General features: G+C 35.3%; 1 protein-coding gene across 1 annotated transcript; it reads right to left on the bottom strand.

Moving 5' to 3' along the window:
• Nucleotides 1-838: 838 nt before the first annotated feature.
• LRCH2 (leucine-rich repeats and calponin homology (CH) domain containing 2) lies at nt 839-27,811 on the bottom strand (the record flags this gene model as incomplete). Its single annotated transcript, XM_010088135.1, has 20 exons — nt 839-1,321; nt 2,466-2,543; nt 2,831-2,968; nt 4,117-4,229; nt 6,250-6,307; nt 7,391-7,441; nt 7,896-7,940; nt 11,201-11,317; nt 11,936-11,984; nt 13,654-13,722; nt 18,885-18,989; nt 19,222-19,289; nt 19,382-19,479; nt 19,778-19,889; nt 20,920-21,007; nt 22,438-22,571; nt 22,796-22,932; nt 23,027-23,132; nt 25,060-25,186; nt 27,667-27,811. Coding segments are annotated over 20 exons (1,958 nt in total), but the record flags the coding sequence as incomplete, so codon positions are not given.

The following is a 27,811-nucleotide window of genomic DNA, read 5'->3' as shown; positions in this document are numbered from 1 at the left end:
CTGATATTCCCGACTAAACTATGGATATACCTGTTCTAAAAATGTAACGTGAGATCAGGAGCAATATTACACAAAATCCTGAAAGTCACAGCATAAACCTGAGATTTTGGCAGTTTTATCAAAATGTCCTAAATTACTCTGTATGCATCGCTAGTCCTCATGTCTTACTCACTGTGTATATTTGTTTTTCCCAAACAGAGAAAAGTAGACAACTTTTTTTTGTCCAATAATACATTAAACCAAAAGCGATTAGGTATTATCAAATTAAATATCATAAATAAAAAGTATTTACAGTATTTTCTAATTATTAGACAACAAAATAACCAATTAAATTGTGCAAACTTAAAACACCCAACATCAAAAATGTGAAGTATTACTTAAATCTTCACCTACTGATCTTACAAAAAACTATTAAAATATTTAAAAATTTCCATTTTATCTATTTTAAACAAAGAAATTTCAAAAATGTTTAAGACTATTAAGAGTTATCAATTACACAGGCACTTCACATGTAAACAATCTACAGTACAACTGAAAAAAAATATTTGGCACCAACCTAAGAAGACTGGAAAAAACTCAATAAAATGTGTCCTTTTCCCATTGTATGCTGTTTTGTGTAATCACCATACACTCAGACTAAATACTGGCAATGTTAGAAGTAAGTTACAATCAGGAGTGCAAAAACTAAAGAATGCAAATATTAAGCTTTCTGAGAGAATCAAAGGGTATTACAAGTGATCAGTTGCTCGTGTTTTTACCATCATACCATCACCACATTTTTGTCTTGCCTTTAAATCAAATTGACTTCGAAGATCAAAGTGAGGGGGGATGCATGTGCTTTGTACTTCTAAAATAATTCAAACAACCTTTTCAATGTAGGAAAACAAATCCAACATTTAACTGTAACACTGCAAGATGTTAAATGGCAGCTTTTAACTTAAATTAACTGGAAAGAAAACCTGATGCTACCACAATCTCTTGTGCATCCAATTATAAGAAAAAAAGATAATTATTATGTTGTTTTCACTGTCAGCTGACTCCAAGGTTTTCATGTACAACTCCAAAGTAAGGCTCTCTACAGTATCCGGACAGATATTAGTTTTTGATGGCTTGGATGTTCCCACGTAGGAAGCTGAACTGCCTCAGAGCAATCCAAATCAACAGATCGAACGGTAAGTTGTCTAGCTTCCAAGAAGTCATGTCACATAGAGGAAAGCTGAGATACTTTCAACGTAGGCAATTCAAGCAGAGCTTGAACTGTGAGGCCAACCTTCACCAGACCCCTTTCCTCCAGAATGTGATGAGGCAAGCAAAGTCTCTCCTGCAAAATAAAGCAGTACGTGTATCAAGCGTCATTCATTTTTTTCCCCAAGGCAGGTAACAAGCACATGCTCTCTCAAGTCACACATACATCGCTATAAGACACTTACACAGAAAATGTCTGTGGCCTTAAATTTTCCATGTGGTTCTCTACAGTAACAGAATGGTCAGAAACTAATTATATCCAAGATCTGTTTAAAGTGTTAAACTGTAACATCAGAAGATACAAAGACTGCTAATTTCATAAAGCCAAAGACTTTATTTTCATAAGTAGAGCACGAAAAACAGGCTGATGGGCACTGCAGGCTCAGTGGTCTACTTCCTCCTTCCCTTGTTTTGTAGGCTTACTACCAGTCTTCCCCTCGGGAAAACTCAGAAGTACTGATAGACTGGGTCCTCAGTAATGAGCCATTCCCCAAGAAAGTAATCTTTCAGTTTCAAAATACAGCACAAGCTGGACTATTTTCCCAATGGCTAGCTGGTGTTACATGTAATTCAGGAGATAAATCTTAGCATCTCTATCTTCTGAATGGCCTGTGGCTCCATGCTAGATAGAAGCTGTGACAGAGCAGTAACCCAGGCTTCTAAATTCACAAACTCATTTTCTTGCTCCACTAAAAAGGGTTGAGGAAGTTTCTTGTCCCTCATAACATGCAGGAAATTATTTGATCTGTAGGTTTTTTTTTTTGCCCCTCATATAGGGAAGTAAGAGGAAGAACTTGGGCAACAGAAGCATGAATAATGGGCTGCACCTACAGCCGTGATAAAAAAAGATAGCTATAATCAGTTAGGTTACATATTTCTGTAATTGCAGGATTTTTTCCTAAGGCAGACACTGAAATTCATGCCAAACTGAATTGCTAAACACACGATTCAAATATTACATCATCATTCTCTTGCATCAGTTCTTTTGTCTAGATGATAATTTATTTTACAAGGAGGTCAGTATTACTTTTACCATGAGGGACTGACTAGAAACCTATAAAGTAGCTTCCTCAAGTTCATGCCACAGACCAGAAATAGGACTTCCTTTCACATCTTCAAGTTCCCTGGTCAGTGTTATAATCACTATTGCTGCTTGAATTAAGTACGTGCTGACATTTTCTGTGGTTATTACTAATAAGTCAATAAAGCAATAAGAATACCTGTGGAACGCCCAATTTTTTACAAGCATCAAGAAAGTTTTCAACATTTCTTCGGCACTTTGCCATACTGAGTTTAGGCTGTAAAGAGAGGATGTTAATCTTCATCATATATTCATGAAGGATTGCGTATTTCTGATGCAAATTCAATTACAGTTGCTAAAACATAAAACGAATTCTATGAAGACTCAGTATATGAAAATAGCTCTTAAACTAAACTTCTGAGCCTTGTTTAATGCTTCTTAAAGAAAAATGAAGTGAGGAATGTAGCCAAACAATATGGTAAACACAATTCATAATGTTTTAGTATTGAACTTCAAAAAGCTTGTTTTCACACAAGATGCAACAAAGGGAGATAAACGACTTACCACTGCTGGTGATGGTACATGAATGCTGGCAACAGAACGTGGCCTTATGTGATTGGCTAAATGGCAAAGAACTACTCCATCCATCAATGCTGCTCCAATGTCATCTGGCAAAATTACTTTTAACCTTGATTCAAGATTCTGTTAAAAAGTCCAAAAGTAAGTTACTTTCAACATTAGCTATTTTTTAATTTTAAATCCAGGGTATTTTAAAGCATTCAGTTTAAGCAAGGCATTTTTATACTAAAGTGAAGTAAACTGAGACAACTCGCACTTTACCGAGTGCACATATTCTTTTCTCTTTATCACTAACCTTAAACTCCCTCTGCTTTTTTTTTTCTTATGACACAACTACATACACTGAGAAAAGACATTCAGCCAACAACTACCATGATACATACCTCTCAAAGCCATATGATGAACTCACTACTCATAATAGGAGAGCACAGAATTTAAGGACAGAAACGTTAAGCTGAATACCTCATTAGCTGTTAGTGTGCTGAATTTGTGGGTTGAAATCATACACAATTTTACTAGGAGAAAGGGGAAAAAGAGAGGAACACAACCACTTTGGGAATAGCTATTTCACTTGTGCAAACTGCAGTTAAATAGCTGAGGAAAGGGTGGCGAAGAAGTGCCCACACTTGTGTTGCAAAACAGAAGGGAAGCAGGGAATGTTTCTTCCCACCCCAGCAACAAGGCTTCACTGCTCAGGAAGTGAACCAGACCAGAGAGAAACAACCTTCATAGAAGTCACACCCCAAATTAGTACTGCCCTGTAAAGCAGAGCTGCTATGATATACTGTTAACTGTAACTGTTAAATATCTTGAGAACAGAACTACACAGAAAACAACTTACTGGAAGTCTGAAATTTAGATACCATTCAATATTGTATAACATGCAGTAACTTTCGACACTCAAAAAGCATTTGGCAATTCAGAAGACTATGGCCATCTTTCTTCAAATCTCAGATTAAATAGCAGCAAACTCAAGCAGACTTACTGTCTCCCTAGGAAAACCTAAAACCTCAGAAACTTAATGAAAATTTCGTTTTCCATTTTACTTCATTTTTCAGCTAAAAATACCCATTTAGTTCCTCGTTAGTATTTTGGTTGGACAAAAACAGTACCAGTGTAGCCTATTACCTGAAATTCCCTAGGAAGAAGTATCACTACAGAGATGCCCTTGTACAACTGTAATGATTTGCAGGCCTTTACTATGAAGGTTTCAATTGTGGTACAGAGCAAGCTCAATGCACTGCATCCATATAGTAAATAACGATACATACAATGCGAAGCTGTCTTATTTGCTCCCTTTCTTCCCTTAAATGCTCCATTTTCCTCCTCATTGTAAATCCAGGATCCACTGCACCATAGTCCTGGCGTGACGCACGGCTGAAGGCTATTAAACATTAGTGAAGTTAGTTTTCAGAATTCAGATTTTAAAAAATGCACTGACTAAAAATCTACCACCAAGGACAAAAATGTGAAAAAAGCTGCAGAACTTTTCAGACCAAATATATTTAAATATATCCTGATTTAAAAGATGCTGTTTATGAAACATATCTTTCACATAAAATACACAGATCACATTACTTAAGTACAAACGGATAACTAGAAAATATGGAGACAGAACTGACTTCAACATTCAACTATCTGTTTGAAATACACAACTCCATTTGCACTTTTCCAATTATATCCTGCAATCTAGCTTTGAAACTATTTTCATGATGTTTTACTTTAATCAAGTATGAAGTTTTTATGGAGACAAAAAAAGGGACAGAAATCCCTAATACAGCTTACAATGAAAGACTTAAAATATATATATACACACATATGTGCATGTGTTAGGTGTGCATATGCATAGATACAGTGATTGCTTATTAAAGAACAAATTGAAAAATATGAAATATCTAAAAGTTCAGAGTTCTTCTTTAAAAAGGAGGTCTCTTAAATAATTACATCCACTTTTTTACTATTCTTCATGGTCAGAAAGCCTTCAAATTACAATTCTATTATTTTATAGAACACCAGCAAATAACTCTTCTGCAGCAGTTATTTTAAGTATTTTACCCCATGCTTTTGAGAAAAAAAAAAATCAATACCTACACCTTTAGAACTTTCTATATTGTTTCTAATAGCTTGAATTTTTAGCAGGAGATCTATCAAAAATAACTGAAATTTTATAGGTACTCTTGAAATCACTGCTCTGATTTTATCCATTATGACAGTACGTAGTTTGAAAACAGAAAAATACAATGCATGTTACCAACGGTATCTAAGGAAGCATCCAAAACCAAAAATTCTGCCTTGTAACTAAGAAATAAAATGCCATTCACTTTCCTAGAACTGAGTGAAAGAGGTGCTGCAGTTTTACAGACGTGAGCTGGCAGTGGCTCCTAGGCAGTCTACTACCGCACTGAGAAAAGATGGGCTGGGAAGCGCCTCTTCCTATTAAACGTGCACCTTCCTGCAGCCAAGGTTGTAGATAACTCAGAAGCCTTTAAATTATCGAAGCCAGGCATGTCCTGGTACATGCAACCAACCTAAATACCTCAGACACAAGTTTCAGGCAGTTGCTTACAAATCTCAAGTGACTTAATGGCCCTGAAGAAGGCACTTGCATGATCTCAGCCAGACATTCTACTACCAAGGGCTCACAGGCTAGTATTAAGGACATCAAGCTTTGCTACCATAACCACTCAATGAAGTTTAACTGAAGAGCTGAGATCAGTCTTTTGTAATGACTTTGCATGAAGACTGTTCCTTTAAAAACAAAGAAGAGTGGTATTAACTGGAAAAAGGATTGCACAGTGGCTTTTTCTAAACCATGCTTTACACTGCTGACATGCAATATTCACATAGACACTTACAAACAAAAGAATACTATAACTGAAAAATATATTGTATTATTTCTACCTAGAATTCAGAGGACTGAAAGTCTGCTTTAGACAATATAACTTTCTTATGAGAGTATGGCTTGGAAAAGTCAGGGTACAACAATGCACTAAGCCATAAAACTCCGGGTAAAGTTCTGCTCAAATTATCCTTTCATAGGAAAATTACAAAAATCTACTTCTCTTGAAACCCTCCTGCCATCAGGTCTCAAGAACAATTGCATGTTGTTTCCTTGTTCTTTGACAGTGACTAAATAGGCACAAAATAAACCAGCATGTAAAAAAAAAAAAAAAAAAAAGAAAAATCACTGTGCAGCTTGGGGAATTTTCAATTATTCATTTGCCAAAGCAGCTGTCTGTGTCTTTCCCAGTATTATGCTTGTGATAAGTATACTGAGTGGATTGCTGTACCGTGACATCTCTTAATGTTCATTCCAATTCATGCATCTGCTATCCTCACCGTCTATTCCAGCCCGGGAAATAAACATCTGCTCTATCATGCTAAGTTAGAGAACAGCAGCTTACCTGACCTTGGTTTGAGACCAAATGGACCATGAGTGTTACTATCTGTCCTTTCATAATCCTGTTAAAAAAGATAAAGTCAGTTTTCTTCCATTCACTGAAAAAATTAACTTTTGTTCCCATCAAGACAGTGTTGAAATTATTCTTGCCTCAGAAAAGTGAGTCCTTCTGCTTAACTGTAAAACACTCTTTTGAAGGGGACAGTATAAAACAAATGGAATGAAAGTAACCTCACTACATGCAGATAAAATTATCTTACTGAGGAAGAAAAGCAGCACCAGATTAACTAAAATCTACTCTAAACCATTTCAAACTACTGCAAACCATTCTGTGAACAGAGTTCTAAGCCAGCTGTAGGAAATGCAAATATCCTCCCAACACTTAGCATCAAAATATTTCTCAAGAAATGTTTACTTTCAGTTATGAAGATCAGGTTTTTCTCATTTCACCATCTCAAAAGCGACATGCACTCAGTAATTTGGTATGTACATGAGATATCCTTATTTCAACTCATTTCCCTGTATTTCGGTCATGTTTTCATTCTGCTCCCTCAGGTTCCTTCCTGACACACGGTGGAAACGTTAATAATCCTTGGTAAGCTTTATTCAGAGCTCAGTAGTGCAGCCACAGAGATAATACAAGGACATTCCTTAAAAAGGAAAGCAACGAGTGAATGAAGCTGCGAGGCTGCACCACAAAGGCAACACTCTGAATCATAAAGGATGAAACTCCCTAAGAAGTGTCAGTACCTTTGGGTTCCCTGTGATATATAAAATACTAAACAACAAGTTTTACTTAAAAGCCTCGGGATGACTAGTGCATAGGTGACACTTACAAAACACGGCAAATTTTATTTTTATCAGCTATTTTCATTAGGAAAGATAATGGAGACAAGGCAATGAACCTTTCTACACACTCGTCAGAAAGACGAAATCCAGGCAAGATCAGAGAGATGCAAAGGTGAAGCAAGTTCTAATATCTGTCTCTAGTTTCTATCTGGTTTAGCATTTTTATTGTGATGAAACATGTCTAATTACAGTTTCAAAGGAGACTAACAGCTTTCTATCTGCATGGTAAATCTGGTGACAAGTAATGTGCACAAAGAAATGTTTGTTGAATGAAAAACAAAACCACAAACTTGTACCTCAGAGGACACAGGAGACTGTGGGGACACATTAGTATTATCACTGTCTTGCTAAAAAGAATCAAAGAGATGAAATTATAAAAACGAAAATTATGATTTAACAAGAAACATGAAATTATGAAATACACAATACATGAGACATGCAACATCTATCAAGTATGCTGCAAACTGGCAGCAACTAAATTTAAAAACAGGTAAGTCAAGGAAACACTGTTCACTGTTTATGTCAAAAATTTCTTTCATGTTACCTCTGCTTGATAAGTGAATTAACTTTCCTATTATTGAACTAAGCAAATGTTCTACTTTTCCCCAGTACACAACAAGCCTGATGACTCTTTTCGAATAAAGGAGTATAATACTTATTTCTGCTGTGGCTTTGGAATGCAAAGTTTGTGTGGTCTCTAGCCAACATTCTCCTGAGCTGTGACTGTGGCTTGTAGGTGTTCACAAAAGACAAATTAATAAAACATTTTCTTAAATATTTTACACAATTACTATTTCTCACCTCATCATTTTCATTTCCACTTGAACTCTTTCTGGAAGACTTATACTGCAAAACACACACAATTATTACTTTAAAATGGAAGTATGGTTTTCATTTCAACTAAATGGCTTGATATCACTCAAATGTTACTTATTACTGGTGAAGATGCTGAGAAAAACACATGTTACAGAATCAAAGGAACAAAAAAGAAAAAAAACAGAAAAGGAACATCTAGTTCCTAGGGTAGTCAAGATTTTCATTACGTTGATAAGAGGATAAGAGCATTTTAAAAGTAAGTACTTCTATAACGTGAGCTCTGACCGCACATGACAGTTGATCAAAGTCAAAAGATGTTAACAACTGCTACTCTGAAGCATTATTTGTTAGAAAAAAATTATACAACTGTGAAAGTTACTTTTCCAATATGTTTTTTGTTATGTAACTTTAAGATTGTGTAAACTTTGAGAGATTTGACTTGGCACTGTAAAAATTAAATAATAAATAAAATCAATATTTCCTTTACAACTTCAAAGCCTGATCACACCCTTTTATCTAAGACCAGCACTTTTTCCACAGGTCTTTCTGATTTGTTGCACATGGCCTTCATAACCGTCCCACTTCTGATTATGCTAAAAGCTTAGGAAATTAAGGAGGGATTGAAGGAAGAAATTTACAAAAGCGGTATTTAAGAAAATAAGTGTATTCCATTGTCTGCAGAGCAAGTGTACAAAAAAAAAGAAAAACACCACAGACCTAGAATTAAAAAGATCCATCACTACAAAACTCTGTTGTGTTGTGTGTATATGGCTGGCCTACTCATCTTTATGATATAACACAACACAAGCTAGAAAAGAGACTAACTTCGGAACTGGAAAGGTGTTTCTCCAGAGATCTGACTTTTAAGAGTACATTTTAGGGGTAATTAGGTTTTAGTTAGAAGAATTTATTAAAGAAAAACCTGACTTGCAACTATGTTCTTTAATATTAATAAACATGCAAACTTACAGAGCTCTGTTAGAGTAAGTTGTATTTGTCAGTTATGTTATGTTTGTCTTCTTCAAAGTCATAACTGAGCACCCTTGGATTACAAAAAATAACAGCTTTATAGAGTTGAATTCCGAACAGCTTTTGAACTACTTGCTGAACAATGCTGACAATAAGGGTGAACAGCATCTCTTGAAAACTGAAGCCTAGGACAAACAGCCTTTGTTAGCTGTCCTAGTGCTGTTTGTTTTCTGTGCAAATTAAACACATCTTTTGAAGAGTGACTGAATAGTGGGTCAGTTGTTGGTTTGTGGGATTCTTTTGTCATTTTGGGTTTTTTTAGTGTTTCGGGTTTGGTTTTTTGTTTTTGGGGTCTTGGGGGGTTGTAGATTTTTTAGTTGTTTTTTGTTTTTTTTTAAACTATGTACAGAGTACAGGTAGTTCTGGAGTCAGATAGAGACCTATGACATCTATCTCTGACTGGATATTTCCCTTCTTGGGTTTATTTCCTGTATGTCTGCAGTACAAAGGAATATATTACTTTGGCAGCTGACAAAGCAAAGCCTAATTTTCCATGCCCTGCAGACCTCCACTCATGACTTTGTTTATACAGGCCTTTTGGCAGTTCTGTGTTCATGTTTCTCCACCATAATTAACCATATCAAAGCTAGCATGTAGTGATTCTTTTCCATTGTGAATACGATAACAAGAATTTCAGCTTGGATGTAGTTAGGATTCAAAACAACTACAAACTATTCTAGAAAATAAAATGCATTTTGGTTGATAAAATTGTCCTCAAAGGGTAAGAGTCTTTTTACACATCTAATGCAACAAAGATTTCAGGTTCCAGTGAGACTTCAGTACAATGCTACAAAAAAAAGAGTTCTGATGCTCATCAGCATTTTCCTACCCTTCGGCTGCACAGTACAATTGCACAATAAAAATATATAATACGTATAATGAAGATGCTCTATAAATACTTGTGGATTATGATCCAAGTAAATTTTCCCCGTTCTCGCGATACACACTGCAGTAATTTGGCATGTATTCTTAAGATATTAATTCTGGCAGTACAGATTATGATTATTCAATGAGCTTTTTTGCCAAGAAAACATGGACACAATATGAATTGTATTTTCACTGGTTTCTCAGAACAGCAGTGGTACCTACTTTTTTTTTTTTCCCCAGTTTGTCATGGAAGACAGACTTCCTTTCACTCACTTATTGTCTTGTTTTTGCAAATGAAGCTATCCATGATACAGTATTTTTCGTTACTGGCACAGCCTGCTTAACTCACTTGGAGAGATGTCTATAGATGTATGCAATGTGATTTCAGGCATCTGCTTCCTTCACAGAGCTCAAAACTGAAATCTGTATTAGCATTTAAAGACATCCTGTAAAATTATGATGAATAACTATTACAGGTCTTCTGTATCAATAGCCCAGCTGTTTAATGAGTCAAATGACTGAATTCTGTTTCACTTAAAAGTTTCTCTCCTTCCCCTCAAAGGCTGCAGGGCAAAATTAATTTAGGGATGAAAACCCTGGAAAGAGGATACAACTCCATAAACTCTTCAGGATAAAAAATAGCTTCTATAATCACAATAATGTATCAGAGATGTATGGCATGCTCTGTTTCTCCTAGAATTTAATGTCTTTGACCTTCCCTAGCATTTCATAAAGATGTTTGATGGCAAAGACCCAAGAAAGTAATTTCCTAAGTGACAAATCACTTTTAACTCAACCTAGCACTGGTCAGAATTCTCCTATTTCTCTACCACACCCCAAAACAAATTTTATCTAATGCTGCTATAACTCTGTATGTTTTGCAATACACAAACACTGACATCTGCTGACCAATGGTACACACTACAGCAGCAAAGTTAATACAGAGAAAATTTCCTCTCTAAAATGCAAACTAATGCAGCAAGAACCAAAATGCATAAATCATTCTTATAATCATGCTGCACAAAAAGGTAATGTATATTTTCCTTGAACTACAAAAAAAAAATCTGTCAAAATGGATGGGGAAAGACCAATGACTGAAGATTAGTTTCTGGCTTTACCAGAAGACAACTATAAATCTCTTTATTTTTATTTAAAGAATAAACAAAGTCTTCAGTCAATTTTTTCCTCCCAATTCTTTTGCATTCTCACATTACCCTAAGTACAAACACATATATTACTTAACTCAAAACAGCCAAATAAAATATTACAGGTTACATGCAAAATTAAAAGCATGACAACCTTTGAGACTTTCTTACCTTTAGTCAGTCATATAGTTTCTTCTACTTTCATTTAAAAAAAAAAAGTGTCACCCACCCACAATCACCCCCCATTACCTTGAAATACTCTTTCCTAATTTGTTTACTTCTCCTTCTTTCTTCATTCTGCCAAATCACTGGCTGTGTTTCTGGCCAACGTTGCTCATCCATTGAATCCTTCTGGTTTTCCAGTGGCTAAAAAGTTCAGAAACATTTTTACATAAGAGGTAAATACAGCTCAGTGTATTAACACAAACTATTATGAACTACAATTATGAATTGTTTGTCTCTCTTGTAATCTAGCATTATGACATAAAAGTGATATCAGTCTTAAATTATATCTACCAGAATCACCATTATTTCCTTTCAAATCCTAAAACATATTTCACAGCAGTTTCATGGCAATTTTATTGCATCATGCATCTCATGAGGTATGGGAAATGAAAGGCCTACATAATCCAAACCGTTTAGAAAATAAAAAACCAAGAACATTATGGTGAGGTAATAAAAGAAATACTAAAACCAAGTACGTAAAACTTACGCCTCATTAGTTTCAAGATCTTAAAACTAGTACCTTATGCTCTTAAAACCAAAGGCCTCCATTACATACAAGCCAAATTATCTTGAAGCATAAATTTTCAAAGGTTTTATATTTTCCACCTCAATTACATACACACAATAACTACGTGTGTAAGCAACCATATGAATGCATAAAAGTTTTCTGCCAGAAAAAAAAAAAAAAAAACACACCAAAAAACCAAACAAAAAAGTCACTCAAATATGAAGCCACAACATTTACATTTGAATATTTACCTGCCAGCTGTATGGGGACACTGGCGAATTCACTTCATCTGTTGAGACACTAAAAATTAAGATGAGAAGCACTATGAAATTTACAACTTTGTGTACTTTAAAAACAAGTTACTCTAAAACCTAAAAAAAGTGAATACTATTAAAAAGTAGCTTCTCTGCAGCCTTACAGTATTTTTTTGGCTACCTGCATAAGGGCGTCACAATGTGGCTAAAAAGTATGACCATTTGACTAAAACGTCAAATATTTCACTCTCCTTTACCATATGTTGACAAGAGGTCTTCCACACTACAGTACTTTATTCAGATAAAACTTTTTCTTAAGCACGTTGATCTTAGAGGTTACTAATGCACCTTCAGTGTTTTGTTTCTCAAAGCGATCAACGACACACATTGCTCATACCTGACAAAATATCTATTCTTAAACTTTTGAGCGGGGGGTGGCTGGGGGGTTTTAAGTCTCAGAACTGTTTAATTAACAAAAGAGGGAAAGGTAAATTTAACCTTTCCTGGACTACCCCAAAATACGAAGGCCTAACATAGCCATACACTACAATACGTGACAGCATCCCAAACAGAAACTATGATAAATAACCAAGGACTGGAAAGTTCCAAATGCAAATGAATAACAGTTGTACCACGGTTCATATAACCACAGGACATGAGCACAACTGGCTCTTTAAAACTACTGACACCAGTGAGATAGAAGATGGCCAAAACAGGGTGTATTGCATTGAAATATCTACACTGTGTCCCTTTTCACTTCAAGAAAATGCTTTTCAGTTGTGTACCTGAGCTGTAGAGAGCTGTTACCACCCCTAGTACTCGCTAGCAACACCAACAGCAGTTATGGCTTTTGTCTCCAAGATTGACAGCCAAACTAAGGCCTGGACACAAGTACATGCAGACTCTTTTGAAGGTATAGATTTTAGAAGACTATGGGGCTTGCAAAAATCACAAAAGCCACTGTTCGAATGGAGTTCTCATTAGAAGGCTGCCAGTCAGCTCTCCCTCTTCAGCTTAAATGTAAAACAGATCTATTGACCAAACTGATTAAAAGAACTGATCTAGGATTCCTTAAGGGAGGGAGGGCTGAAAACTCGCCAAGTTCTCTCTCACCCACGTGTAGTCAGAAATGGGAAGCTGTGATTACCCAATTTCTTAAAGACAAGGCTCTGGATATTTTCATTTGTTGCTGGTTTGTGGTGTTCTTTTTTAATTCAAAGACAGAGCATAACAGTACAGCTCCTGCAGACACATCCTCCACAAGCAGTACAGGTTTTGTAGGCTGAACTCCCAGCAACACTTTTCCAACAGGTCTTAAGAGCACAAAAGGACTGCCAGGGAGGAAAATCTAGATGTCTAGCACAGCTACAGTGCCATTTTATGTAACACAGGATCTAACACATCTGCACAAGACTGTTACCTATGGGAGACATGACCTTCTGGACTGGAACTGGCTCGTGGAATGCCCCTGAACTGCTGCCATAACCAGACCCACAAATTCGTTTCTGGGTGACAAACTTTTGTAAAGGCTCAAAAGAACAGATGATTTTTTTTTTTTTTGAAAGAAAATCTCTAGAACAGATTATTTGTGTAGCTTCTATTTCATCTTGAGCTAAAAACATTACAACAGAAGATGGCAGTAGCGACACAGAATAAATATAAAAATTCAGTTAATAAAATACTGAAAGCTGTGATATATTTAAGGATACCAATACCATTTTTCAGATTCCATTGGCTGCTTTGGCCTGTTCCTTGTGTTTACTGAAACGGAATGATTAAGAAGCCTAGAAAGGAAGAAAAATATGTATTCAACAGCTTTGTGGTTAAAACCTTTTTCTCAGAATATACTTTACTTTCACTTCATAACCTTTCCTGTAAATAAAAAGTTTTAAACATTAAGGTGACACTTTCCATAAAATTAGAATACATGTGTGTACACAAGAAATCCAAGCTCAATCCTGCTTCCATTGAAATCAACAATATTGTTTCCAGCTCTTGAAATATTTCAAGTTATTAAATTTTAAGGAAGTAAAACTTGATAGTAATTCAAACCAAAATTAAGTCTCCTCTTTTATTCTCCCTAAATATATACCCTTTCAACTGATCTCACACCTGTGTAAAGTTATGCTGCCCTCAACACAAAAGGCCCCCCCTGCTCACTAAAATCAGAAGCCAGAAGATAGTGAACATAAAGCAGACAAGAAACAACACACAGATCGAGCACCAGACGTCGGTCAGTAGGAGCAGGCACAAAGGTACTTGAGTAAGAAACACTGCAAGCGCAAAGGAAATGTATGGGGAAAGGAGAGGTGGAAAATGGAGAAACACAGGCTAAGAACTAAATTAAAAGACTGACGAAGAAATGAACTAATGGAAATTCCATTTTTCTAAACAGTGAACAGTCAAAAAAGCCTAAACTTACATAGAGATTCAGAAATGTTTTCATCTGGAACAAGCACATACCACACGTGCACACACAGGAAGAAGATATGAGCTATTATGGATATTTAGTCTTAAAAATAAAACAATCAGTAACACTTAAAATGAAACATTTTCAAGTGTCATGTCAAACAGTAACTAGAATGAATAATTCTGAATTCTTGGAGGTAGTAATATTACACTTCGAAACCGACTTCATTTGCAGAACTGTGATCCAAGTATATTTATGTTGAATTATATAGAGAACTACAATGTATTAAGAACTAGAAAGAATCAGAAGAACAACTATTCAATGGAAGAAAGTAAAACAGTAGGCACCTTTTTATATTTCATTATCATTATACAGGGCAGTACGATCATTAATTTTAAATGACTGATGATTTTTCAATCAGACTTCTCTGATAATTGTGATAACTTTGAGCTCAGTAATCTCATTTGTAGTTTAAATCTCTCACTGTGTGAACCTCAATTTAACGGGATTATGAGAAGTTAAGCCTGTAAACCAACAGACCGCAGCAACTGTTCCCTGTATTTTGTCTTCAGAAACTTAGAGGGTGCATTCCAGAGTTAAATTATGCTATAGCCTGAAAAGAAGTGTTACAAAAAAATAATATCTAGAACATAGGATATCAAACTACAATATGAACATGCTTTTTAAAAGTAATTAATTTTTAGAGAGAATTCCCATTTAAATTAGACTTCTGTCTTCAACTGAAAGCAATGAGAAATTCAGAGACTTTGTACCAAGACATGACCATTACAACAGACTGAACTTTAAACAAAAAAAAGAAATCTGAATCACCTGAACAGTCTGATGTAACACTTGCACCAGAACTGACACTATCAGTGTAAATTCAATGACTGTATGTAACACAGGCTATTTCTTTTTTAAACTCACATGAAATGTAAGGAAAAACTATTCAAGCTAATTCAAACATACATACACATACACTTTTCAGCTACACTATTTCTATGAAACATGTATATACTTAACATTTGAGTTTATTATAAAACTAGGTTTATTATGAACAAAGTGTGCTTTTATACTTCGTAAAACAAACATAATCATTTCTGAAACTTCCTGTTTAGAAACTGAAGAATATCAATGGGGAAGTAACAGCAAGTTCAGTATCTGTCAGGCTAGCGGTTACTAGTCCAGTCAGAGAAATCTGAATTTCCCGTGGAATAAGGAATTTGAAAGCTTTTAGTTAAAGAAAATGGTGAAGAAAATTAATCTGAATTTACTAAATTGCAGACTAAGGAATTCATGGCAGAATGATTTGTTCAGCTGGAAGAGTTAAGGAAAAAATAAAAGGGGGGGTCCCTGCCCAAAGCAGGGGGGTTGGAACTAGATGATCTCCAAGGTCCCTTCCAACCCAAACTATTTTATGATTCTATGAAATACAATGCAAAACTGAGTATTGCAAAATGAAAGTACAAGTATCTCATATTGAGCAGTCATGCACTTTTAAGTGTGGTGTTAATGGTGCAAAGATTCCAGCAACTGTTTCTATTCATAGCACAACTCATTAAACAAAACTTTTTTTTTTTATTAGATCAATTATCAGGCCAATTACTTACTGATGGTCATACTGAATCACTAAATAAGAACTTGCGTAAGACACTTGTGTCAGTATTGCAATTAATTTCCTACTTATTGTTCCTATTGACCAAATTCTGTTGTTACAGAGGTAGCATACAAACTATTACTTTGAAAGGGTTCTAAAACTCATACAAACCTTGAAATGTAGATTACAGCACATACACAATAACACATTTATATATATTAAACTAAAAAACCAACATTGTGACTCATTTTTCTAGTTTTATATCATGCAGGCAAAACACCTACTCCAAACTGCTGACTAGATGGGAGAGAAAGGCAATGGCAAGACCGATTATGATATTGGAAAGCATTTTCTGAAGTTTCAGAATTTAAAAAGTGGAATCTCTTCTCAGTGACTTATACTTTCACATAAGGGGGACAAATTAAGTGAATGATGGCAATGCTATTTTAAGGCTAGCTATCTTCACGGTTAAACAAGCAAGCACTACCTAGGATCAAGAAAGTGTATAAAGATGTTAGAAATCTTCTGCAGTGAGACAAAAAAAATGGATTTTTAAACTCATTCAGGAGAAGTCTACAGTCTTCACATATGTCTCTGCTCTGTGATGGTAAGCTGTGCTCTTAGGGATCTTAGTTTCAGGAAGTCACTGCTCTTAGGTAAGAACCCATACTTAACTTTGATGCAAACTGAAACAGGCTTATTTGGTACTAGGGAAGATTATTTAATCTAAACTATCCTACTTCCTTTTGAAAAAGACCAGAGTAAATAACAAGAGTTTCAATTAATAAGGTAACAGACTCTGAAATCACTGGATTCATCACCTACATGTCTGAGCATAGTCTACACAGCCCATTCCAGATGTCTTGTTACCTGTGAGATTTGTGTATCTGAAAACGCTTCCCTCACGGCTGTCAAGCGCAGAACAAATTGTCACTTTAAAACCAAGATATCTTAAATAAAAAAATAAACTTTTGCCTGATGTTCTCTACTTGAGGAATTATATATTAAAAAACAAAAACGGAAGAAAAAGCACAACAAAGGTACAGGAAATTATGCTTCTAAGTTTGGACTCATTTAAATGTTCTTTTTAGAGGTGCCTAATTAAATATTTTCCTTATAGTATTTTATCTTAAAGAACAATAAAGGCATTGCAATCTATTTTTGATACCAAAATATCTTAGGCTAATTTAGCCAATTCCTTTATTCTGTTTTTGTTCAAGAAATAGCCAAAACCGTTTCTTTTGTCCACATTTTAACTTTGGAAATCTGAAGCTCTACAAACACTTTTATACCTTGACGCACGTCCTGCCGCCCTTGTCCTCTGGAAGAGTTTTTCACTGAATGAAGTTCTATAGCTTAATGGCCTTCGTCTGTATTCACATTTCATGTACACCAAAGCCAAAGACGAGAGAAGGAAGCAGGATAAGTTGATGGGAGAGGACAGGGAAGTCATTAGCATAGCAAGCAAAAAGAAAGGAGACTGCACAATATTTAAAAAAGCCACACTGAACAAACAGAAATGCGATTAGTAAGAAATTATTTAGTGATGCTCTGAGGGTTCTGTTTCCTCAGATTGAACAAATTTTCCACAAATAAACACAGGAATATCTTCGCTAAACTTCTAAATATTATTCTTATTGCTGTTTATAGCAAGACATTATAAATTCACCAAACTATAGATTCAAAATCAGGGCTAAAATTTATATCAGAGGTGATTTCGCCCTCATGTACTTAAAGATTAATAAGCAAGCTTTAAAATATAAATGCTGAACTAAGAAGAAAAACTTAACAACTAGCAAGATTGCATACGTCTGAACAATTGAAGAGCAAAGCAGAACCATTAGCAAGATTGCTGCATTAAGATACAACATATGACAAGTAAAATTTAAGTTGCACTACTTCAGAAGAGGAGTGGCTTGGTATTTCAAACTATTATATAACCAGAAAATATTAAAATTAATCAAACAAGATCCACATGCAATATAAATGACCATCATAAAACACTTATTTTCTCTTTATTAATAAATTAACGTGAGAAGATTTAGTATTCTTGGTCTCTTTGGCAATACTTTTGGTAATAAGAACATGTCAGCATTAAGATTTCATTCTTATTTTTCTCTTCCTAATGTGAACAAACAATTCTTAGATACACTGCATGGAGTTATAAGTAAAACCTATTTTATCTTCCGCCCCCCCCCCCCCCCCCACACACACACTACTGCTGTTATATTTAATGAACATAAAAGGCTGGTGAATTTTTAAAGCTCTGCAATTCATAGTATCAGGATATCAAATCCTCCAAGGGCTGCACGTATATTTAAACTACCTTAAAAGAAAAAGAGTAGTACAGAATCTCATCATTACACAGATATTCAAAATAAACAAAAAGTGGAGAAAGTCAGGTAGTTCATCAGCATGAACTTACACTATTCAAATTATTTCTATGCATATATTTATATATGCTCTGTCATTTGACAGAATAACATTTGAACAAATTTCCCCTTCTGTCCATTGGAAATTTATCTCTTGCATCAGACTGAATGGAGGAAGTACCACCTAAATTACCTCATATTTGAATAAAAATAACCAGTCACAAACCACCTGTATGCAGGTCCTGTAACTCATACAATCTAAGACAAAGTCATTTTAACATGTTACCAATAATCAACATTAGCCATGCCTGCTTGAGCAGCTTTGGAAAAAAAAAAGGTATGAAAAAGTTAACATACATCAAATCAGGATATCAAGAGACTTCACATTCACCTCTTCCTCTCCATAGGAGGTATATCACTGCTTCTCTAGACAACAATTAATCTGTCTCTAACTGTTTAACAGCTAGCCAAAACCATTCTCAAAATAAGGTGTTAAGAGTTTTGTGTATAAGGCAGGTTAAAGAATAAATTAATTGTAGCACAAGTTATCATAACTAACTGCAATACCTGTGTTTCTGTTCTTGCTGCAGTAACTGAGCTGCTATTTTTCTCAAGTCAGTCACTTCTTTGAGCTCATCATCATCTTCAGCCAGCAGCTGCTCTTTCTGAAGTCTGAAAAATTAAACAGTGACTTGCCTGACTTCAGTCAAGCAGGACATAGCAATGGCTACATTACTGGACAATAACTAAGAAGTGCTTCCTACAAGCTTATTTTCTGTCCAAAAAAGAGCTCTCTGTATTTAATATGAGATTTATTTCCTCCATATGGAAGGAGCTTAAAACAAAACCATCCTCACTTTCCACTGTCAGTAAAACCTTCCCCCAAAAGACCAAGAAGATTTACCTTTTTTCATCTCCCCAGTCCTCATTCTGTTCTATTTTCTGAGATTTCTCAGGATGTTTTCCCCGTTCCTTATACAGAATAAAAAATAAACTTAGACTTGAATTTAAAAAAAAAAAAAAAAAGCCTGATGAACAGTTTTTCTTTTGCCAAGCTATGCTACCTTGATATAAGACAGCAATGGTCCAATCTGTACCTCTCCTTGCTCAGGAACAGCTCCCTCTTCTGCATTCGGATCAATGTAATCATACACCTCCTGGTCTAGTGAGGATTGATGAAAAATGGAGAAGATGATATTAAAACAGTTCTCTCAAGCAAATGTTATTCCTGAGAATTACTTATGAAAAACGTCAGATAAAGATAAAACAATGAAATAATGTCTCCCTGAGCTAGAAATAATTTTTTCTTTCTTTCTGGCCTTGTCTATTTGTGATTACTACTTTGTTTTCTGAAATGAGGAAAACATAGTATCAATATCTGATCACATAATTTTGTGCAATTTTCTTAGATTACCTAAGCAAAAGTATTACTAAAATGACAGATGCACAACAGATATTACCTTTCTGTGGATCAAGTTTACTTCCCATTACATGACTGTCATTCCTTAATGTCTGTTCCCTTGTTGACTCCGATACCTGGGAGTGAAGGCTGATTGTATCATCATCAGATGGCTGCAAAGACAGTCACACAATACAGAACTTACATATAAATTACAATTATTATATGATTTGCTAAGAACTCATCAATTATAGTGCAACTGACCCTGCAATGAGGGAGGGCTCCCAGGACAAAGAAAGTAACATCAAGTCAGGTGGTTTCTTTTTGTGGGTAGGGTTTTTTGGGGGACATGGGAAGGGGGTTTAAGGGAATCAGTTTAGGGAGTGACAGGCTGAAACACAGGATTTTGTTCAGAGAGGTCCAGCCTAGCCCTGCTCTGCAGTCTAAGAAAACTGCACTCTGGCAGATTCTTATCTGAAGCCTCCAACTACTTTGACCCTCAATAGACCACTACACAAAGATCACAGCTTTACTTCTAATCATTAGGAATTAGGAATTTTAATAAAAAACCCAAACTAGCAATACTCCCTGTTCCACAGTTTTCCCACTAACAATCACTCTGCATTTGTAATAATTCTCTAAGTTTCAAAAATCTTTTGTTCTACATTATTCAGCTTTGCCATCACTTATTCATTACAGCTTCTTAATCTAGATCTTAATCTAGATTTCTACAAATACAGAGATAAGTTGTAGCCAGAGTTGTCCATCACTTTAAACCCAGCAGAACACCCAGAAGTTTATTAAAATTTAAACAACAATGAGGATTACTAACACATGCAACACTCAAGTTTAGTCCAAGAAAACTTTAATTTTCTTAAGTACGTTCATTTCATTAATAACAAAAAAAAGTTGCAAACAAATGTGTAGAAAACTATCACCTACTTCACACAGTAAAAGATCCAACCAATTCCTTAGGTCAGAATTCAGTTTTAAAGTGTATGAAATTTGGACTGCAAGGAACCTTAACCAGAAAAGTCAAAGCAGTATGTGTCTGATACTGGCAGTCTAATGGTTTCAATTCAACTGTAGAGATACTCAAAGAATGATATGTGCAACTTAGCTATTTCTCAAAAGATACAAAAGACAAAGGAAAAAATTCTAAAAAAGAGAAATTACACAAATTCAACAGTGAAAAATACTCACTTCTGTTGTGGACAACCTTTTATCCCCATTATCACTTCCAATGCCAGAGTCTGGTCCATGATTTTTATTGGGATAAAAGTCCTCCATGCTACATTAAGAAAAACAACACAGAAACTACACAGGAATGAAAGTAATAGTAGTTTCACTTTTCTAAAAGAAAATAAACATTTTTTTAAAATATGTTCTCTATACTCATCTACAGTTGCTGAGGCAGAAATTTTGCAAAATGCCCCATGTGCAGAGAACAAATTCTTTATCTCTGACGAGTTGTTCAAGAAAAAAGTATCAAAGCAAAGTTAGAATGGAAATGATCAATTACGGTGTTCTCTCTGTATCTATCCAATTTTTGCATTGTTCTATTTTATTCAAAAATACTGTCATCAGAAAAGAAGGCTTCCTCTGAAAAACCGCAATTCCTTGAATTCAACTGGCAGACACGGTTTTCTACTAGTAACAAATATACATTCCCCAGTAAACTGTCATATTACACTGTTTTAACTCTTCGGGAATATCTATTAATTATTTCCCCCAAATTTATGCCTTTTGAAGACATAAAATTGGCAGCATCAGCAGGATCTGTTTTCCAGCTGTGTATGGGAACAAGTTTAAATCCTAAAATTATCTAGAAAGTTGAATTAAACACGTTCTCACTACAACAAATATGATGTACAGTGGTAATACCCATGACCTTGTTCCTTTGCAGTGCATTTTAGTTGTAGGTCTTAAAGTTCAGTGGAGGCTTTTGGGGAGCAGTTATGGACCACAGTTTTTATGAGCATTTAGAAGTGATATACAGACACTGTGGACTAATTCCCTATGGCACAGTTACCCAAGACCAAGACCATGGACTGAATCTGATGGTTCAGATGGTTCTGTGCAAGCTTTATTTGTAAATTCCATCTTTTCTTCAGACTTGAAGACAGAGAGGCAGAAATTGCACGTGACATTTTAAGAAAACAGGCAAAAAGAGAGTATTTTCCCATACGGTTTCCAACAGCAAGCCAGCTGACTATAGAACACACAAAAGCATTCCCATTTAACTAACTGAAGAGGTACTCAGTATGGAAGTCCAACAAAATATTCTGTACTTTTTGGCCTCAACTAATCTAATGAAAAAATTCATGGTATTTCACTGATGTTTCTTTCCCTTAATATACATATGGGAGGCAGACTTTCCATTCAACAGACTAACTCTATATTCACAACATTTATGGAAACTTCTCGTCTACTGGTTTGACATATCTGTTTGGGAAATAAATAGCTGAGTTTTGCAATTTAAAAACAATTTAAAATACATCTTTGTTCTGATTTCCAAATCTTTAGCAAGCACAATGAAAACTTTTCATGGCAGCTCCGATGAGACAATTAAGCTTCCAGTAACACAATCTTAGAAAACAAATACCATGACTCCTAAATGAAAAACAATTGAAGTATGAAAATTACAGTTACTCTCTGTAATAAACAGATCACTTAATAACAAATGCTAAAGTAAAATAAAACAAAAAACCCCCTACTCACCTGTCTGTGAGTGGCTGGGAGGGGATTCGTTTACCTAATGATGGAAGATCCAAAGAATCTGGTTTTTTATCTATTCTGAGGCACGCCTGAATGCTGAGGAATTTAAATATATGTACTTTACCCTTTAAACATATCTGTTGAGAAAAAAAATTAACAACTAAAATAATCTTAATTACATAGCACATATTTTGAAAATGCACCCCAACAAACACTTTATACACTGAGTTTGTACCCGCAGCCTCCCACTAAGGGAAATGCAGCTTAAAAAAATGAAAACCTGATTGGAATAACTTAGAACAGCTTCCTCTTTCTTAAGATCCTACGGCAAACTTATGAACTAGAATGCTTTAATACTAACCTGTGCTGGTGGTATCTGCATTGGATTGTTATCCAAAACTATAACTTGTAAGTGACGTAACTTTCTGTAACAAATTGGAATTTCCGTGATTTTATTACATGAAAAATCCAGCTTTACCAATGGAAGGTCTCCTAATTCTGCATTGGGGGAAACAACAACAACAACAATCAGATATCTCTTAACACTTTACCTAATTTACCTACATCAAAGAAATTAAGACTAGTAGCTTACCATCTGGCAACATATGGAGATTATTTCTTCTCATGTTTAATTCTTTAAGTGACTGCAATTTTCCTATCTGCTGGGGAAGAACCTGAAGTTCATTGCAGCTAATATCCTAAGAAATACACAATTAATTAACTGAACATCTTAAATGAAACTCAACAAAGGAAAATTGCTATCAAAACTACTACAAAGCATACTAAAGAGACATCCTATCTTTCTTGTTTTTTCCACAAAGGCTTGAGACTAAAACTGTAGCCTAGGAATCAGCAGCTCCTGTTGCAGTTCCCATACCAGTTAGAAACTCCTTGTGCTACTGGTGGCCAATGATTTGCATTCTGCTCCTTTTATAAAAATTCTTATTCCTTAAAAAAAAACCTTGAATCAATATGCAACTAAAAATTTACAAAGAGCAACAGCAGACTCACCAACTTTTTGCATACAGGCTCTAAAGGGTGACAAAGCCGCACCACGCGAAGACAGGCTACAGCTATTTCTGCCACTAATGTAACATTTATGTCATCCAGACTGAGTCAACAATCACACTAATGTAAGACCATTTCTAACCTTTTTTATTTCTGATTAAATAAAATTTACTTCAGAGGTTAGTTTCCTAGACTAGATAACAACTATAGATATCCGATTAACAACTGGAAGCTCACCTTAAAGGCAAGCTGAGTCAGTAACCAGAAGCCAGTCCTTAACCAGACAAATCCAGCCTCCTTCACTACATGCTTCCAGAGCATCAGCTTAGGCACTGTTTATCTGCTTTTGGCAACCACGATGTCTGCATGTAGCTGGGTGTCTCAGAAAGTACAGGCTGCTTGGAATCAACTATTGTGTATCTATTGCAAGTTCTTCTCTGTCAACATCACCAAATTTGAGATAGGATTCCCTTCCTAAAAGGATCTTTCTAGCGTGTGAGTTAGTTGTCAACTTTTTTTTAATGTGTATATCTCTTACTTATACTCTAAACAGCTATAACACAGGCACTGGAATAAAACACTCTGGTATGTCCTTAATCTGTGTCATCAAGCACACATTCTAGGTTTGATAATTTTGAAAAAAAAATTAAAAATTTTAAAAATACCACAACTCCAGTTCTGAAAAACATTCACTTCCTATAAGCAATAGCAGTGATTCCACCTTGAAATCCTAAGACATTGAAGTGAGCATAAAGACTTTGTCATCAAGAGTAGAGGACACTAGAAAAGCCTCACAAACATTCAGAATATCTCATATTACTTGTAAATCAAAAAAGAATGTTCATTTATAGCTCAGAAATTAGGTCATGTTAAAAGAAATCTCCAGGGCATGCAGAGCAACTCTGGAAACAGCATAAGGATTGCTTGCAACGACCAAAGAAATCATACATACTGGGGGGTGGGAATCAGACCTAGTCTGAGTGCCAGGTCGGTGAATAACTCTGCCCAGTTCTCCAGAACACATGAGCATAAGACAGAATAATGATCGGAAAAGCCCCGAATACTAAGAAATATAGAAAAAGTAATGGATGATGAAGCACAAAACCTCAGTATTCCATAGGATAAAATCATGTTGCACAGATACCTAAACTGTGAATATCACACATCATTCTAGTCACCCCAATCAAAATAAAGGACTAGCAGAAATGGGAGCGAAAAATAAAAACAAAACCAAAAACACCCCACAGAACAAGGCAATGATTGGATGGCATGACTTTTATAAGAGATACAAACTCTTCAGCTGGAAAGAAGATTCCTGATAACATCTAAGAAAAATACCAGCAAGGGACTCAAATGAAATAATCCGAAGAGTGATTTTATTTATCAACCCCATAAGCTTTAGTTAACCCAACATACTGATTTGTGTTTAAACCCATTCTTGAAATTCTACAATATATTACACCTGTAATTTTAACTCAAACGCTAAGAAAAAGCAGTAACTGAACTTACATTTTGTAGATCTATATTTTAAAAATTATTACTTGATATTTTTAGTATACTATAAATAAATTGCTTATAGTTTGTTTGCTTCATATAATGGTTCACAATTGTACTTACCAACTCCATCAGATCTCTCAACTTTCCAATTTCTTCTGGAATGGAGACCAGCTTATTATTACTGACAACCAGAACTTTAAGTGGAAGATCAAACAGGTATTTTGGCAACGTTGATAAAAGATTTCGACTTGAAAGAAAAGAAAAATGAACAAGCAAGGCTAGATTACAATCTTTTTGTTAAACCTGATGGAGAGTCGGAGACGCGCATTGTACAACTTTTCTTCTATTCCAGGAGATATTACCCACTTATTACAATTTCATCTAAATTTAAGCCACAATCTCCATCATTAATTCCTTACCAGATAAAACCTCTCTCACATATGTGAATTTTAAGGTCCCCATCTTGCTTGATGAAATGCGTAGGTACTATAATTGAACCTAACACTAAAATGTACAGAGAAATCTGTTAAAAGGAATGCTTGATGTTTGCTTTTATCCTCCTGACACCTTCAGAAGGACCACTCAATCTGACAGTCTACCAATATAAAGTTCATGTTCTCAGCTAACCAGAACTTTATACAAGTCCATTACTTCTCACGTCACGTGGTCATGTCACTCCTGAGCCACCACAAAAAACCCTTAAAATCTGTTTATTACTTTGCTGAGCAATAGTCTGTAAGGTAAGTTTATTTCTTCTGTGTATATCGTTTTCCAACTGCATGCACATACGTCTGCTTTGTACAGAAGAAATATACTGCTACTGAAAATTTAATTTAAATCCATACCGGAAAAACTACCAACTGCAGACTGCCGTGTCAGAAATACACAGAATTTTTCTAATAATGTACTTGTACATTTAAAAAAATCCATTGGAAAACCAGCTTGTTCTGATGCGATATGAAAGTAATTCCTGTCATACATAAAAGTTAAAAAAAAAAAATCAGCAATTCCTATTGCTTTAAGTAGACCTGTGTAGAGCTCAGTTCTATTCTGGAAAACAAAACAAAAAAAGACTTAAGTGTTGACATTTGTGTTCACACTATATTAAGAAAACCCCAGAACTTTTACTGTTTAATTGATATGTATCAGAGCATTGTTTTCATATTCAAAAAACCAAAAGCTTTTCACATTCTTTTTCTCCGTGACTACAGTTTATAGGGCTGCAAAACCAACAAAAATCAATTTATGTCTTTGCAACATTTCAGCTTCAAAGAAGTACTGTGATTTTAACACCATGAAATGAAAGTAAATTTCTATCAGGATCTTTATAAAAGCGATGTATTTATTCTGTTAATTCTAAGTGAACAATACAAATAAGTTTTTGATGTAGGTATGCAGTAAGTCTCTCTTTTTATGTTACATTTCAGGCAGGTATGACATGCTTTTTCCATTGCAAAGTATAAGAAGCAAAAGCAAAACCACAATGTGCAAGTAAACTTTTTTGATTATAAAAATGTGGCAATGGGATAGTCATCCTCTGTACCACAAATAAATTTCTTCTGGTTTTTGGTTTGGTTTTTTGTTGGGTTTTTTGTGTTTGTTTGGTGGTTGTTTTTTTTAAGAGCTGTTGACTTTACTATTAATTGCACAACACATTTCTTCACTCGTCTGAATCCAAAATTAGAATGGGAGATCATGTGGTTTTCTTCTGTAACAAAATACTGAAACTAGTAAGCCAGGATTTTAGCCTGTTCTTCAACTACTATAGTCCACATGCTCATGCATTGCGAAAACAGTCCTCAGGCATCAGCACAAAAATGAAGACAAACCCCAGTAAGGCAAACGATGATTAAAAGAGTGGAGTCTTAAATAACATGCAACGCCCAGTTAGAACTACACACTATTTCAGAAATGAATGCTGCTCTGTAAAGAAAGTTAAGTCAAACTTATTTCAGAATACACTGCAGTTTTATCCTATTACTAATCCTCTTTAGAATTGCCCCAGAACAGATTACTCTTAAATTATCACTAGAAATACTGATATTTGCAGATTTTGAGACACAGTGTGCTTTTTAATTCCGCCCCCCCCCCCAAGGATCAATTCACGAAGTTTTTTCAAAATAAATTCTGGAACCAAATCTCACATGTTAAATAGCTCTTAGCTGAGAAGACCATTTGGGACTTCATGTAGTCAATGTAAGAAACAAGGAATATTGTTGGAAAAAAGGGTATCGGCTCTTTTGGGGAGGGTATTTCTAGATTCCCACTCCTTCCAGAGCTCATACTCATCTTCTGTTCTTCTGCGAAGATCCAATCATGTTTTCCAAGTTTAAGAACAGCAAAACAGCAATGGATGTAAATAACATGCAAAATAAGCAGGGCTTTCTGGGCAGAGTAACCTACCCTCTCAAGAGCAGCAAATTTTTTTTACACATGTAGTTTCTAAACACTGTCTTGTCTGCATAACATTAAAAACAAAGAACTCTCCTTATTCTTGGCCACCACAGTTTACTAACTGAAATTTCATAATGCAGTCAATACCTTCCCACAAAGGAAGCAACAACTGCTGGCCCTAAAACCCCAAGGATAAGGCAAACACAAACAACGGATTTTATCTATCAGGGCAAAAATGAGGGCCCAAGGGCACTCAATGACCTGATGAAGTACAATGCCATGTCTCCAATGAGCTAAGATACATAAAGACCAAAAATAACAAGCATTACTCACCTAATGTTAAGGTAGGTGAGCATTTGCAGGTTTTTAATAGATTCTGGAATGGATTTGATGCAGTTGTGATACAAATTTAAAGTTTCCAGTGGTGCAAACAGCCAGACGTCAGAAGGAATTTCAGTAAATCTGTTCTTTGAAAGAT

This window comes from Pterocles gutturalis, unplaced genomic scaffold (genome assembly GCF_000699245.1).
Source record: "Pterocles gutturalis isolate BGI_N339 unplaced genomic scaffold, ASM69924v1 scaffold17511, whole genome shotgun sequence".
NCBI lineage: Eukaryota > Metazoa > Chordata > Aves > Pterocliformes > Pteroclidae > Pterocles > Pterocles gutturalis.
Note: the sequence above shows the minus strand (reverse complement) of the source record. Positions and strands in the feature narration are given on the sequence as shown.